This window comes from Hippichthys cyanospilos, chromosome 12 (genome assembly GCF_059441005.1).
Source record: "Hippichthys cyanospilos isolate Australia breed blue-spotted pipefish chromosome 12, RoL_Hcya_1.0, whole genome shotgun sequence".
Classification (NCBI taxonomy): Eukaryota; Metazoa; Chordata; class Actinopteri; order Syngnathiformes; family Syngnathidae; genus Hippichthys; species Hippichthys cyanospilos.
The window spans coordinates 3,139,746-3,153,071 of record NC_142380.1 but is presented as its reverse complement, the minus strand read 5'-3'; the positions used below and the strand labels follow the sequence as shown (position 1 = coordinate 3,153,071).

Here is a 13,326-nt window from a genome sequence, read left to right as displayed (position 1 = left end):
TGTTTATTTTCCTTACCATAATGTCCCCTTTGAGTAGCTGGGCAGGCTCCAGGGTGACGCAGATCCGCCCCCTGTGGCCTGGACCGATGTTACTGTCAGGGACAAAGTCGTAATCAGACAAATTATGAACTCGGGGTGAAGGCTGAAGAGTCACGGCGCTACTTACTAGATTCCAGAAGAATACACCGCTTGCATTCCTTGGTAGACTTTGACGTACGGTCGACATACTGTAAAAAAAAAAAAAAAAACACGTAGATTTGTAGGATTTATAGCATGCTGTCATTCTTGTTATTTTAGAAATAAAATGCAAATTTTCTCATCTTTCATGGGAACCTCTTTTTTTTTTTTTTTTTTTTTTTACACTTGCATGACTGATACCCCGTTTGATCCCAAAGACATATTTCCACTCGTTTTTTGTTTTAAGGGCCTCAACATTCTGATAGCATGACGTTAACGGCTAGCATTAAAGCAGAAACAAAACACTATTACCGTATTTTCCACACTATAAGGCGCACCTAAATTTTTTTTTTTAGAAAGTTGATGATGCGCCTTATAATCGGGTGCGCCTTATATATGGATCAATATTGAGATTGGTAAATGGGGGAACGAAATGATAAAGTAAACTTTGACATGTTCTTTTGTGTGTTTACGGTTGAACGAGGTTGCTCATATTGACATTGAGTTATTATACTATTGAGAGTTTAGAGTTATTATTTGAGTTATTATTGTTATTATTTTGAGTATTACAATACGTCATTAATTGAGGGTGCGCCTTATAACCAGGTGCGCCTTATATGTGGGAAAAGTTTTAAAATATGTCATTAATTGGGGGTGCGCCTTATAATCCGTGTGCCTTCTTATAGTGCGGAAAATAGGGTACGTTTTTCCTAGGGTGAGTAATTTTACTTTATTTTGGTTTTACTTAGCTTTGGGTAACAAACCGAGCATTTTAGTGTGGCTAGCATAACACTTGAGAGGCAGTTTAGCATGTTGAGTAAACATATTTTTACAAGTTCAAATGTTTCTTTCTTTGACAGGTGGCTCAAGAGCGCTCTGTCTTTATTTGGCCCACAGGTTGAAGGTTTCTCCCGCTTCAAAGACTTCATGTGTCTGAGCATGTGCACGCATGTGTGCGGCGTTAAAAGACTATGATGTGGTCACGTCTGAGTTCCTTCTAACGCTCCTCGACTCGCTGCAGCTGTGTGTGGCGGTAAACAAAAAGACTTTAAACCTCCAGACGAGTCAAAGTTGGGGATTCCGTGGAGGATGATGCAATGCAGGAATAAAGGTGAAGCGTTGATCTTCATGGATCCGCTAAGGAGGCTGTTGAGGATCCAAACATACCTAAAAACGCAAGTCAAGTACGTGAACATACTTGTTTTTTCTTCTTGTAGCATTTACTCAAATTAGCAAATCCTTAACACCATCTTCTACAAATGATGAAAATGGACTTCTAAATTAAGTTAAGTAAAAGCAAAATACTTCAATTAACAATTTGTTCAAGGAGACTGTTAGCTTTATCCTTAGCAATCTTAATTTGCTAGCTGAGATAGCATTTACATTAGCTTACTACAGTTAAACATTCAGTCTTTGTTTTTATCTCCTTTACATTAGCTTACTACAGTTAAACATTCAGTCTTTGTTTTTATCTCCTTTATTACTATTATTCAAACGCTATTTTGCTTCAAGTACAATTTCTGGCACGTTGATTGGATTTACTAGTTTCCTCCATTATTAGCTAAATTTGACAGTTATGCTATCTCACTGTGATTGCTAATTTAGTAGCTTCATATTACAGTACTGTAGGTTAAATATACCCAAACCAACCAATTTGCAGCTTTGTTTGATACTAACTAGCATCATTATTAGCATCATTGTCGTGATAACCTTATTACTGCTGCGTGTTGCTAGCTTTACATTGATAGCTTTGTTAGCTTTATGACTGTTTTGCAACCGTGATTTTGTCGCGGTGTTATTGGTTTTATTTGACAGTTATTTCGAGTTACAGTAAACTGTATATTTTTGCAGTGCTTATATGACAGTAGCTTCATTACTAGGTTGATTTAATAGCTGCAGATTTAGAGTTCATTTTACCATGAAAACTATATGGAAAATTGTGATCGTAGCAAAATTGTCATACTGATGTCTATTAGTAGTTCTGTAAACACATTGAGAGAATAATAGAACAGTTATGGTGACTTCCGCTTTCCGCTCTCGGATGTTTTAGGTTTTACACGTAGGATTGGCGCAGGAGGGGATGCCATATATTTCATCACGATAATGAAAACAGAGTTGCGTTGTTTTGGCCCTTACCGCTTCTGCGAAGGCGTCATGAGAGCAGACACCTTATCATCGTAGTATTTCCTCATGGCGAAGCGGTCCAATGCTTGGTCAGCACTTCGGAGGAAGTGGGGGAAAGACAATTAATGAAACACTTCCAGCAAGGATGACTCAAACCGATTCAACTTGCGCTACCCCCGTAATTAAAGTGAGTTAACCCTGACTTGTACAAGATCAACACAGACACACATGCATACACATGCATAATGGAGAAGAGTGAAAGTAAGCAGGGCGACAAGAGATTCCCGCAGAGAGGAAGAGAATGGCAGCTTTAAGTAAACAGGGAGGCGGAGAGGAGGGAGTGTGTGCACAACTCGGCCATTCAGGCATCCCTAAAACCAACAAGCGTGGGGGCCTTTTCACCCGGACCCCCGTGCCTCCACCCCAAAGCAAAATCTATTCTTTTGTAAATCTGACGCATTGTCTTCCTATCTCTTCCTCGGACTCTTTTTTTTTTTTTCTTCCTGTCTTTCACATTCACCTTTTCATCGGTTTCACAATATAGCGCAGCGATATCCTGTTTTTCTGTTTTGCGTGTAAAACGCAACAACAACTCTTTGCGGACTGTCCAAGATGAATAGATGACATGAAAGTGACACCGTAGCCAGCGGCCATTACAGTCACAACTTTTTCTCTCTCCCTAGCTGATTCGTGTACCTGTAATTCTATACGGGGTGATTCACCACTTAAATTGTGTGCTTTTCCTTTTTTTTCTTTGTGTCGGCCTCTGAATCACGTTGACCTTGAATTACAAGAGGTAAACAAATGACTTGACTGATTTTGCGGTCCGCCAAATGAGTCACGGCGCATTGTTGTGGTTTGTTGGATGCCGACAGGGAGTGGGCAAACGATGACAAACGACGCCTAGAATACAAACATAGACGCTTATAGACACATGGGCGCTTACCTGGCCGAGACGTCTGTGAAATGCACAAAGGATGAAATGACAACACCGATTCGTCCTTTGCCGCCCTAAAACGCAGGAGGGCAGGAGACTTTAAATTTAACATTTAAATGTTCCTCACCATGTCGAAATATTTCTAATTTTATATAATATATATATATATATATATATATATATATATATACATACATACATACATACATACACACATATATATATATATATTTATTTTTTTTTTCCCCACAACACATCGGTAAATATGTTTGATAATTAATATTTTTGAGACTTACAATGCTCCAAAATTTCAGCTTCTTGTCAGAGAATATTCTCAAATTTTATTTTTGTAGTACTTAGGGAAACGATCTACATTTTAGCGTTGGCGTTTAAGAGGAAAAACAAAAAAACATGAGCGCTTACCCTGCAGTGGATAACCACCACATGCAGCGGGTCCGCATTGAGCCAGCTCTCCATTGCTTTGCAGATGGTGCAGATCTTATCTAGAGGCGGGGCGTGCATGTCGGGCCAGCCTGTGTCCAGAGTCTGAAAATACACAACATGGTTTGATCATTATATAATACGCATCTATGAAATAACACTCAAAACCTGCATGATTAAGTTCATCTGTAGACTTTTGTTTTTTCCAAGAATAATAAGAAACACAGGATATTATTTCTGTGATTCCGTATTGCCTACTACCAAGTGGACCATCAGCATTGGACAGAAAAACTTTGCATTGGTCCACGACAGACATCGCACATCTCCTGGTTAGTGATTGGTCGCAACAATGGGGGTATATCTTTTCAATTTTTTCTTTTTTTTTTTTAGTTTTCTTGTCATTCGATGCTAAAACGAGCATCTGGCAGGTCACCTAGCCGCCCCAACTTCTTCCAGTAAATGACAAACACAACGACAGACCAAAATCCACTTTCCGTCAATGCTTAGCTTTTTTTGGGGGGATTTTTTGTTGTTCGTCGCCAAAATGAACATCCGTCTGCTGATTAGTGACAATGATAATGACCTCGGTTTTTTTTTTTAGGTTTCTCGTCATGTATCACCAAAACACACATCTGTCAGTGATACACACTCTGTCCAGTCCAACGGGCTAGCAACGACGCCATGAATTTGAACATTGGTTGGAACACATGGTGATCAATCGCTAAGCTATGCTCACACACTCGTACAATCATACTTCAAACTGATATTGATTGAAAAACACACATTTCTACCGTATCTTTTGCATCCTGAGTAAGATCAAAACTGCCTGATGGGGGGCATAAATCATTTTATTTAATAACAGCTCCCCAAAACGTACCTTTGGATTCATTCTTGACAGGTCATGTCTTTTCTCCGACAGGTTGATAATCTGCGAAAAACAGGCAGCGAGTCAATCTAAACGTTCTTTTCGGACATTGATTCTCCAAACGGCTACAGTTGAGCTCAGCGGTAAAACAGAGAAAAATCAGTAGCGGGTCAAACATCCACGCAACAGTAAGATGGATGCGGTGTGTTTTTTAACCGGGCCACAAAAGCTGCGAGAAACCGCGGGCGGGATTTTACTGACCAGGTAATTGTCGGCGTGCTTGGACTTGAGCATCCGCGTGACGTCTTTCAAGTTGTGAGCGTAGATCTCCTCCAGGCATCCCCGCGGGAAGGAGACGGCGATGATACGCTCGGTGATGTACGTCAGGTCCAGTTCGTATCCCTCCTCCATGCCGGACGTCGGGCGCTCCTGTCACCGGGAGAAAGATAGCGGTGAGTCACTTCACACCATCGCGACAGGTGACTTTGCTCGAGTCAATATTTGACGGTCAAAGTCCTCGCCGATTGTCATTGTGTCCAAGTTTCCCGCCGATACGCTCGGAGAATGACCTGAAAAGCGGATCGTGGGGAGCGCGCGTGTTTGCGCAGTAACGGTCGTCGGCTTAGCGTCACGAATAAGCAAACGTATCGGCTTGTTTATTTGGGAAGATTGAAAGCACTTATCTATGCGCAAAGAGATATAAAATACCTGTGAGATGACAGCAGAAATGCGGAAACAAAGAGCTCCAGTTGAAACATGTTGGCTTGGATGGCATGTTGTAATGAGCTCATGAAAAGAGACTTCCTGTCCTGTCTACTTAATAAATAGATAAGAAGACCTTGGCCAGAAAAAGCACTGGCCAAAAATACGTTTCACAAGTTGTACAAAGTGTGAGGGGAAACACCTGTCACCCTTGATCCATTTTTAATTGTATTACAGCTTCCCAGTAAGCGACCTTATCTCTGTCGGTGTTTTTTTGCGCTGTGGGTGGGCGAATTTTCCTTGATTGACAATGAGAATAGTCTGACATTTTTCTTTAGGCCTTCCTCGTACTTTTCAAAAACATGTTATGTTTACTGTATATATAGCTATCCATCTAGAGAGAGAGAGAGAGAGAGAGAGAAATAAACAGTTCTTGTCACCAATATGCCACATGGTGTACATGGAAGTTCTTTTTAGTTTATTTTATTATAGAAGTATTATAGAAGTTTATTTTTATTCAAAACTATTTTTAATTGCCGGAAGCATCATCCTACCTTCAACAGGCTGAACATACCTGCATGTTTAGCACTAAAATATTGAAAAATATATGTCAACTCATTACTTCCATAGATTATTTTACTAGGCATATAAACACATAGCACATTATTCATTTATATATATATATATATATATATGTGTGTGTGTGTGTGTATAATTTACACATCACAAACTTTTATACAAGATCTATTACATCCATACATAATCTTTATATTTTTAATACTATTTTTTTAAACTATTTTTCAGCACAGCCATGGATTCACATTTTTTCTGTTATATTTTATTGTTGTTTCATAAACTGACACCTTGAACATGTTTGTTTTATTGGTGGATTGTCTCCTGTTGGCTAGCAAAAAAAAAAAAAAAAAAAAATATATATATATATCTTTTTCTTATATTTGTATACATTTCTACTATTGGCCAGTCCCAACACAAGTGTCATTTTTTTTTTAATATCATTCATCTCAAGTGCTTGGCCGCCCTGCATCGGCTAATTGCTGGCTTCACACACATAGCAAATAGAACTAAAGAAAAGACTTTCAGTATACTTAGAACTTAGTTCAGATCTAATATCTAGCATTTTATGACCAAGATTAAATCACGAATCCCCCGGCGCCAGCAGCCAATCTTGACGAACGACCATCGGGACTTGATCCAAACATAAGCAGGCAAACGGCTTGGCGTTTCCAAACGAGGCCAAAAGGACATGGTCCTCCTTCTCGTACGACCCCTCCGATCGTTAGCCGTGATGAAACTATCGACAGTCGAGAACGCGTCTGACAGTCAATTGTGAAATGACTGCGGGCTACGTCCCGGCGCTTTGAAGGGGCGCCCGAAAGGGAGCGGGGATGTTGTCGGCCGAGCGGAATGAAAGAGGCCGTGTGTCTGGGGGGGAAACCCAAAGGTTAGCCAAACCCGCTAGGTTAGCCTATTTCCCTTTAGAGGAAAAAAATGTCAACTAATGGCAAATTATAGTAGTTCGAGTCCACCTATCTCCAGGGCAGGGATGGGAGGGGGGGTCGGGGGGGGGGGGGGGGGGGGTGTCTTTGTACTATTTTGGATGTGTCAAAGTGCTTTGCGAACTGAAGATTAGATTGGAATCTAAGCAATACTTAACCTGCGTGTGACCCAGAGTTGTGAAAGTCTTTGTTTATTTGGCGGGTCAATCGGATGCAGAAAAAAAGCATTTGAGAAGAAAAGTCGAGTAAGTTTGGATTAATTCGACACATATAGTCGCATATGGATAGCCGTCAACTTAATACACGTGCCTGAAACTGTAAAACAATATGGCCACCCAAAAAGGCAAAATCCGCGTCCCGTCCTCCTCGTCCCCTCCATAATCTTTGCAGTTTAGGGCCAGTGGAGAAAAAAAAATGCTGGGAGGATTCTCGTTTTACAAAATTCTGTCTATTCTCACAGAGTTTATATGAGAGTTCTAAGAATAGTCAAATTTCGGACTTTAAAGCAGTACTTTTCAATTTTTTTTTTTTTTTGCAAAGCCCCCCCCAGGAACAAGAAAACCTCTCATGCCCCCCCACTCACTTCGCTGACGCTAAATAAGATTATAATCTGCAAAAGTTGTAAAAATATCCCTAAAGCTGTATACTTTGTAATATTACCGAAACAAAAAGTATTAGAAAGCAACTTTCAAACACTGGTAACTACTTTTTACAGCGTTTAAACAGGTTACAGGTTAGTCTAAGCTGAAAAAAATACTAATAGTAAGGTTATTTACTTATTTTCTTCAGTTTTAGACTAAGCTGTAACCCATATGACTATTATTAATAACAATTGTTGAAAGTTGATTAATGTTACAAAAGGATACAGGTTCAGGTATACTTATATAATTATTTATAGATAATAATCTTATTTATAGTCGGTCGAGTTGGGGGTGGGGCGTGAAAAGTTTTCTCTTTCCTGGGGGGGCTTGGCCAAATGTAATTTTTGAAAAGAAATAAACAAATACCTGGGATTGAATGTCCGGAACTCTTAAAAATGTCAAAAAAGGCATCCTTGGTATTGAATAAGTTCATTTAAAAGAAAAAAAGTGCTGTTTCTCTCACAGTATCAAAAAGCGTTCTGTAAGATTTGCTGAGTCTATAGAAACTCTGTTTATATCTGGCGTACCCCCTGAAGTGTCTTGACGTACCCCTCGGGGTGCTTGCACCTTCAATAGAAAACCACAAATGCCAGTTATGTGCAGGACCACCTCCAGCTCCAGCCTTATCCGAGACCACGTCTCCCATTCATCATCGGAGCCGACAAGAGCGACTTGCCCCAGCACGCTCTTAAGATAATTGCTCTTTAATTTGCTCCGACTACTTTTGTTCCGCTATGAGGCACAACATTAGCTCACAAAGGCACAATGAGCTTTGCCAGGGAGCTCAAATCCCAAGGCCACCCATGGCACTGAGACCTGGCCCGGTAGAGGATCCGAGCCAGGAGGTCCTTGCGATACCCACAGAAACAATTTCAAGAAGAAAAAAACAAAACAAAGGAGATAGGGTCTGTTCGGAACAAGCTGCGACAAGATTATTAAGGTCAGGATGTTTGGGGTATTAGGGTGTGTCTAAGAGCTCTTACCCCTGCAGGTAAGAGTTTGGACTAGGCGGGTGCACCGTCCTCGCTATATGCACCCAAAAGTGTTTATAAGGAAAAGGAAGTAGTGTAGAATAACCTCGAGTCAAGGAAGCCACGCCCTTTTCACCTGACCAGTAATTCATCGTGGAATATTCCACGCGAGCAGCTGCAACGTGAGGGGAAACTTACGATTCCCAAACGTCCGCCATACGGGTTGAATCGGGTGTTTGTTTTCATTTTTTTGGAGTTCACTTCGATGACAAGAGTTGGCAAGAAGTTTGCATACTTGGCCGTTGGATTGAACGAGAACGGCTCGAATCCAGAAGATGTTTGTTTATGTCTGATTCTGACGGTTGCTACATGCGTGGACAAGCTCCCGGCCTGCGTTTTCCATCACTGATGGTAATGCGGTCATCGTCGCAATAGATTGTTTCTACATACTTTGAAACAAAAAAGTATTGGAGGAAGGTGCGGGAAACAAGTTTAAGGATTGTGCACCAGTCGTCATTTGGGTTCAAATTGGAGCAGTTAAAATTAATTGATTAATCGACAGCTAATTGACGATCAAATTAATGTTCAAGTATTTTAACCCTTGTGGCAATATGTTACAAATATATGGACATTCATTTGATTTTTTTTGTGATATCATAAAAGAATCAATGCGGGGAAAAAAACACTTGGGAGCTGAAATTTCAAACAGATGACTAAAACTCTGACATTTCTACGTGATTGCAGCTGGACGCGCGAGATTTTGTGTGCAAATGCAATCATGGTCCAAATTTTGCACCATACAAAACCATTAGAATTACGAGTTTTGAGATGCATTTTAAAAGCATTTATGACATTGATTTTTCTACGATTTTTGCAACATTACATTGAGCGGCAGTCACACTGTCGGCAAACAGAAAATTCTTTGTTGACTTGCGTTTCACCTCAAGACAGTAGGTGGCGGTAGAAACCGGTTAATGGCTGTGTCTTAAAGGCTCATTGTCACTTCACAGGCTTTTTTCCATTGTTTTTAAACGGTAAACAATAGTAAATAAAGACTATTTGAAAAAAGAAATGTTTTTAAATACACTTTAATGTAAATTATTGTAATTAATTTTTATTTATTGCATTTATTATTATATAATTATTTTTAATTATGAAAAATTTATTTTAATTTTAGCCAGTTAGTCAATGGTATAATTGCTAAAATAATTGATTGTATTTGCTAGTGACAGCCCTAATCAAATTGCTGTTTAGCTCCAATCATAAATTTGGTTCCTACGCAAAGTTAATGCAAAAAACAAGGTCAACAGTTTAAACATAATAGCTCCAAATCGTTTTAAAACATTATTTACTGTAATTATAGGATTACGAGATCGCGAACAGACGAGAAAACGTGCTCGGATACTGCCATAAGTTTGCTCATTTTGTGTGACATTTAGGAATGTTTTTCATACAATTTGTACTGTATTTCTGACTTTACTGCGCATTACTCATGTACAAATTATCGTCGCCGCCATAAGACGAGTCATAAATTGCGGAACGTTGACATTTACTGTATGCTGCAAATCCGCAAATGGAAACCAACATAGCAGACAACATCAAGCAAAAACACTAGCCAAGAAAATATTTCTGAGCTTCTAGCATTATACGCGCCCCCCCAAAAAGTGTACCTGCGAACTTTTTTACCCACCCAACTAGGGGAAAAAGTATTTAAATATGCCAACGCAAAGGAGGCCAAGTCCATTATCCCAGCCCCCCCGAACGCATCGAGTTTTACCGCATAAGCAAACGGCAGGGCTACACGTTGCCCATTTGTGAGTCACGCAGCGTTTTTAGCCCAATTAAAGAAAACTACAATTCCGCCGCAAACGTCATGCCTGCAGACATATGAAAGCAATCTAAAGGTTCCCTCCCCCCGCCACTTCAACCATTTGAACTCCGAGCCAGCTGACATCTTATGACATCAAATACACTTGTTAGCTATATCTCTTGTAGATTGTGCCGATCTTGTGACCGCACGAGGGCTTAAATCCAAACTTTTAAAGTCATACCTAAAATGCAGGATGTCTCCTGTAAAATATGTTAAGCCTGTTACATTTTTTATGGTGGTAAATAGCTAGCCGATCCGGGGCAAAGACCAGATGATTTTGACGTGCAACGTAATGATAGCCGCACAAAAATAAAAGAACTAGTTGTGTTCCGCATTGTACTATAACTGACTAGCGGTTTCTTTGTGTCCTTAATCAGCAATTGAATTAAGATTTTAAATCTTTCAGTGCCATGGATAAGAATTCTCATCTTTTAAAATAGTAATAAGAATAAAAATTACAAAAATTACATTTAAAAAAAAATAGGGTTTTTTCATGTAGGGTAGCTGCCACCCATGACTAATGCTTACCTAATATGTCAATTGAGCACTGCAGTAATAACTGTGACCATTGGATGGCAGTGTTTCCACAAAAACAACTTCGCTATTTCCTACATGCAATTCAAAGTAAGTAATGGAAATCAATCTTTCATAAGATAACACCCATATTTACGGACATGGCACACAATTTTCTGTCAGCCTTGAAAGATGAGTGAAAATGCTAAATATACTGGCCCTCCTTTTCTGATAACGCTTGGCACTAAAGGAGTTAATCAGTGTTTTTGTGTCGGATAGCTCTGTGATGGTAGCTAGCCAAAAGCTACAAAGGCTAACTTCAAAATCAAATAAAAGCCCGCTGCGACCATTGGAAAGACGTCCATGTGTCGGTAATTTTATTTTGGAGTTGCGTACGGTGCGATGTTTTTGTATCTTTCTTGCCAGGTCTTTTTTAACATAAATAAATACGATTGTTGTCACACCAATGCACGTATAGTTGCGCCATGCGACCAGATACATTTTTACCGGCGCACACTGACACATTTGCGAGTGAATCGTACTCATAGAGGAAATTGTTTGGCGTTCATAAATGAATGTAGAGGAAAGACTGAGTTTCTCGATTCCTGTTGGTACAAATCGAACAACCGCCGAAATAGCTGCGATACCACCACTCCTCGAAAAATGTCTTCATACTTGGCAGGAGTCAAACTGCAGGAAAGCACATCAAGTGACATAATAGGATCATTATAAGGCCAGATTTTGGTCCCGCCTTTTCCTGCCGTATCCTCAGGCAGGCTCCGGCTATGACACCCATTTGAAATAAACAAAACTGTAAAAATCCGAGGAGAAAAAAAAAAAAAAAGCCGCAGATCGGGAGCAGTTTGTATTTTTAGAAAGTTTATGGGGTAACGCTGGAAGGCTAACATGTATTTGTCACACTTTTTTGTGAAGGGAGAAGAAAAACATCACAGGCCTCACCCTGAGTCGAAAAAAAAAAAAAAAAGTACTCCCTCATTATCCGTTCCTATCCCAAGGTCATGGAGGAATGTATCCCGAAACGGATTACATTCCCACTCTCGCTCCATGTTGATCTCAAACATTTCTCCGTCCTTCCTCTCCTTTTAATGGCTCACACATGGCGGCCAAGTGGCGGCGACTCCCTTTGCCCAACATCCCCCCCCCCCCCCCCCCCCCAAAAATTTTTTTTAAATGGCCGCTGGCCTTAGTGGACATGTGCTGTTCACATTTGTCCCGACTTCAAAACACAACAAAAGCTATAATTGGCATCTTTCAAAAAAAAAAAAAAACGCTCCTCCTGTCTTGCTCGGCTTGTAATTATTGTTGAAAGGGTTCGTCCCGCTTTGGGGAACGACCTGCCGCCTTAGAAGAATGAATCTGGAGGAGGGTGTGGATGGAGGCGTGCGGCTCAATTGAATTTCCGCGCAGGGAAAGGTCACCGAGCCTTACGCTGGAGGTCAAACGGACGCCTAGCGCCGAGAGGGCTCCCGCGCGCCGTCCCAAAAGATGGCCGCCCCCAGGCCGCGCGTACAACGGCGGATGTGTGCGCCGAAGAAACTCGTAGATCAAAATAAACAAAAAAAAAAGAGGGCCTTGTTCCTTTTTTTTTTTTTTGGCGCTCGAAAAAGACTCCCGGCTAAGTCGTCTGCAATAATGGCTGCATGTGTTTCACATTACGCCATATCGCGCCGAAGCAAGTAACCATTGTAAAAAAAAAAAAAAGTCAAGCGAGTGCGTTTAAGAAAGTGATGAGGAAGAATTTGCTCTACTTTTTATATTCATACTAAGTTTGCGAAAAAGATGACATCATCAACTCAGCATGGAAACTGAGCACATTAGCTTAAAAAAACGAACATTTTTGAATGACGACTTATTGAGTTTGGGTGAGTTTTTTTAAACTCTCATACAAAAAAAAAAATATTAGGGGCTGCAACTAACGACTGACTGTTACAACTTACCAAACGATCAATTAATCCAATGATTAGCTTGTCAATTAATCAATGAATCCAAAAGTTAACATTTCCACCGCTTTAAAAAAAAAGACAGTAGAGTTTCTAGTTCGCTTGTAAGATATCGGTAAACAAGCAAAAATATTTCAGATGTAAAAAAAAAAAAAAATCAACATAAAGTCAATCTGAGAGTGACAGACTTATTTAATTATAGAATGTTAAATTAAAAATGATTAAATGAATATCGAAACCATAATTAACATGATCATTGATTCGCTGTGGATTAATCGGAAAATCTCCAATTATTAGGGTTCGGCAATATGTCATAAAAAAAACAATTTTTTTCAATCATTTGGAAAATTATTATTATTAGGTGATTATTTAGATGATCAATTAATCTGTTGACTGTTGTCAATTTCACAATCAATCAGGTTTTTAAAAGTTTCAAATTGACTGCAGTTATTGTTTCCCCTAAAATGTCGGTATATCGGCAAAAAAAGTATACAATATTAAAACGGATTTGATTTGAACACAGTCTGATTTCAGGGGGGCAGAAAATGATCGTTACTTTAAAAAGAAATTAAATGATTAATCGATTACCAAAATTAATTGTTGAGTA

General features: G+C 39.7%; 1 protein-coding gene across 2 annotated transcripts in view; it reads right to left on the bottom strand.

Moving 5' to 3' along the window:
* The window catches only part of LOC148414404 (tensin-3), a 36,614-nt gene that overhangs the window by 22,052 nt on the left and 1,236 nt on the right, over window positions 1-13,326 (bottom strand). For both annotated transcript variants that reach the window (XM_088428602.1, XM_088428603.1), the window contains exons 2-9: window positions 4,806-4,973; window positions 4,557-4,607; window positions 3,662-3,784; window positions 3,248-3,312; window positions 2,314-2,397; window positions 1,232-1,344; window positions 167-227; window positions 17-92 (exon numbers count right to left, since the gene is read on the bottom strand). In XM_088428602.1, the coding sequence (XP_088284728.1) occupies window positions 17-92; window positions 167-227; window positions 1,232-1,344; window positions 2,314-2,397; window positions 3,248-3,312; window positions 3,662-3,784; window positions 4,557-4,607; window positions 4,806-4,955 (723 nt within the window). In that variant the 5' untranslated portion in view covers window positions 4,956-4,973. The remainder of the gene's footprint in view (window positions 1-16; window positions 93-166; window positions 228-1,231; window positions 1,345-2,313; window positions 2,398-3,247; window positions 3,313-3,661; window positions 3,785-4,556; window positions 4,608-4,805; window positions 4,974-13,326) is intronic.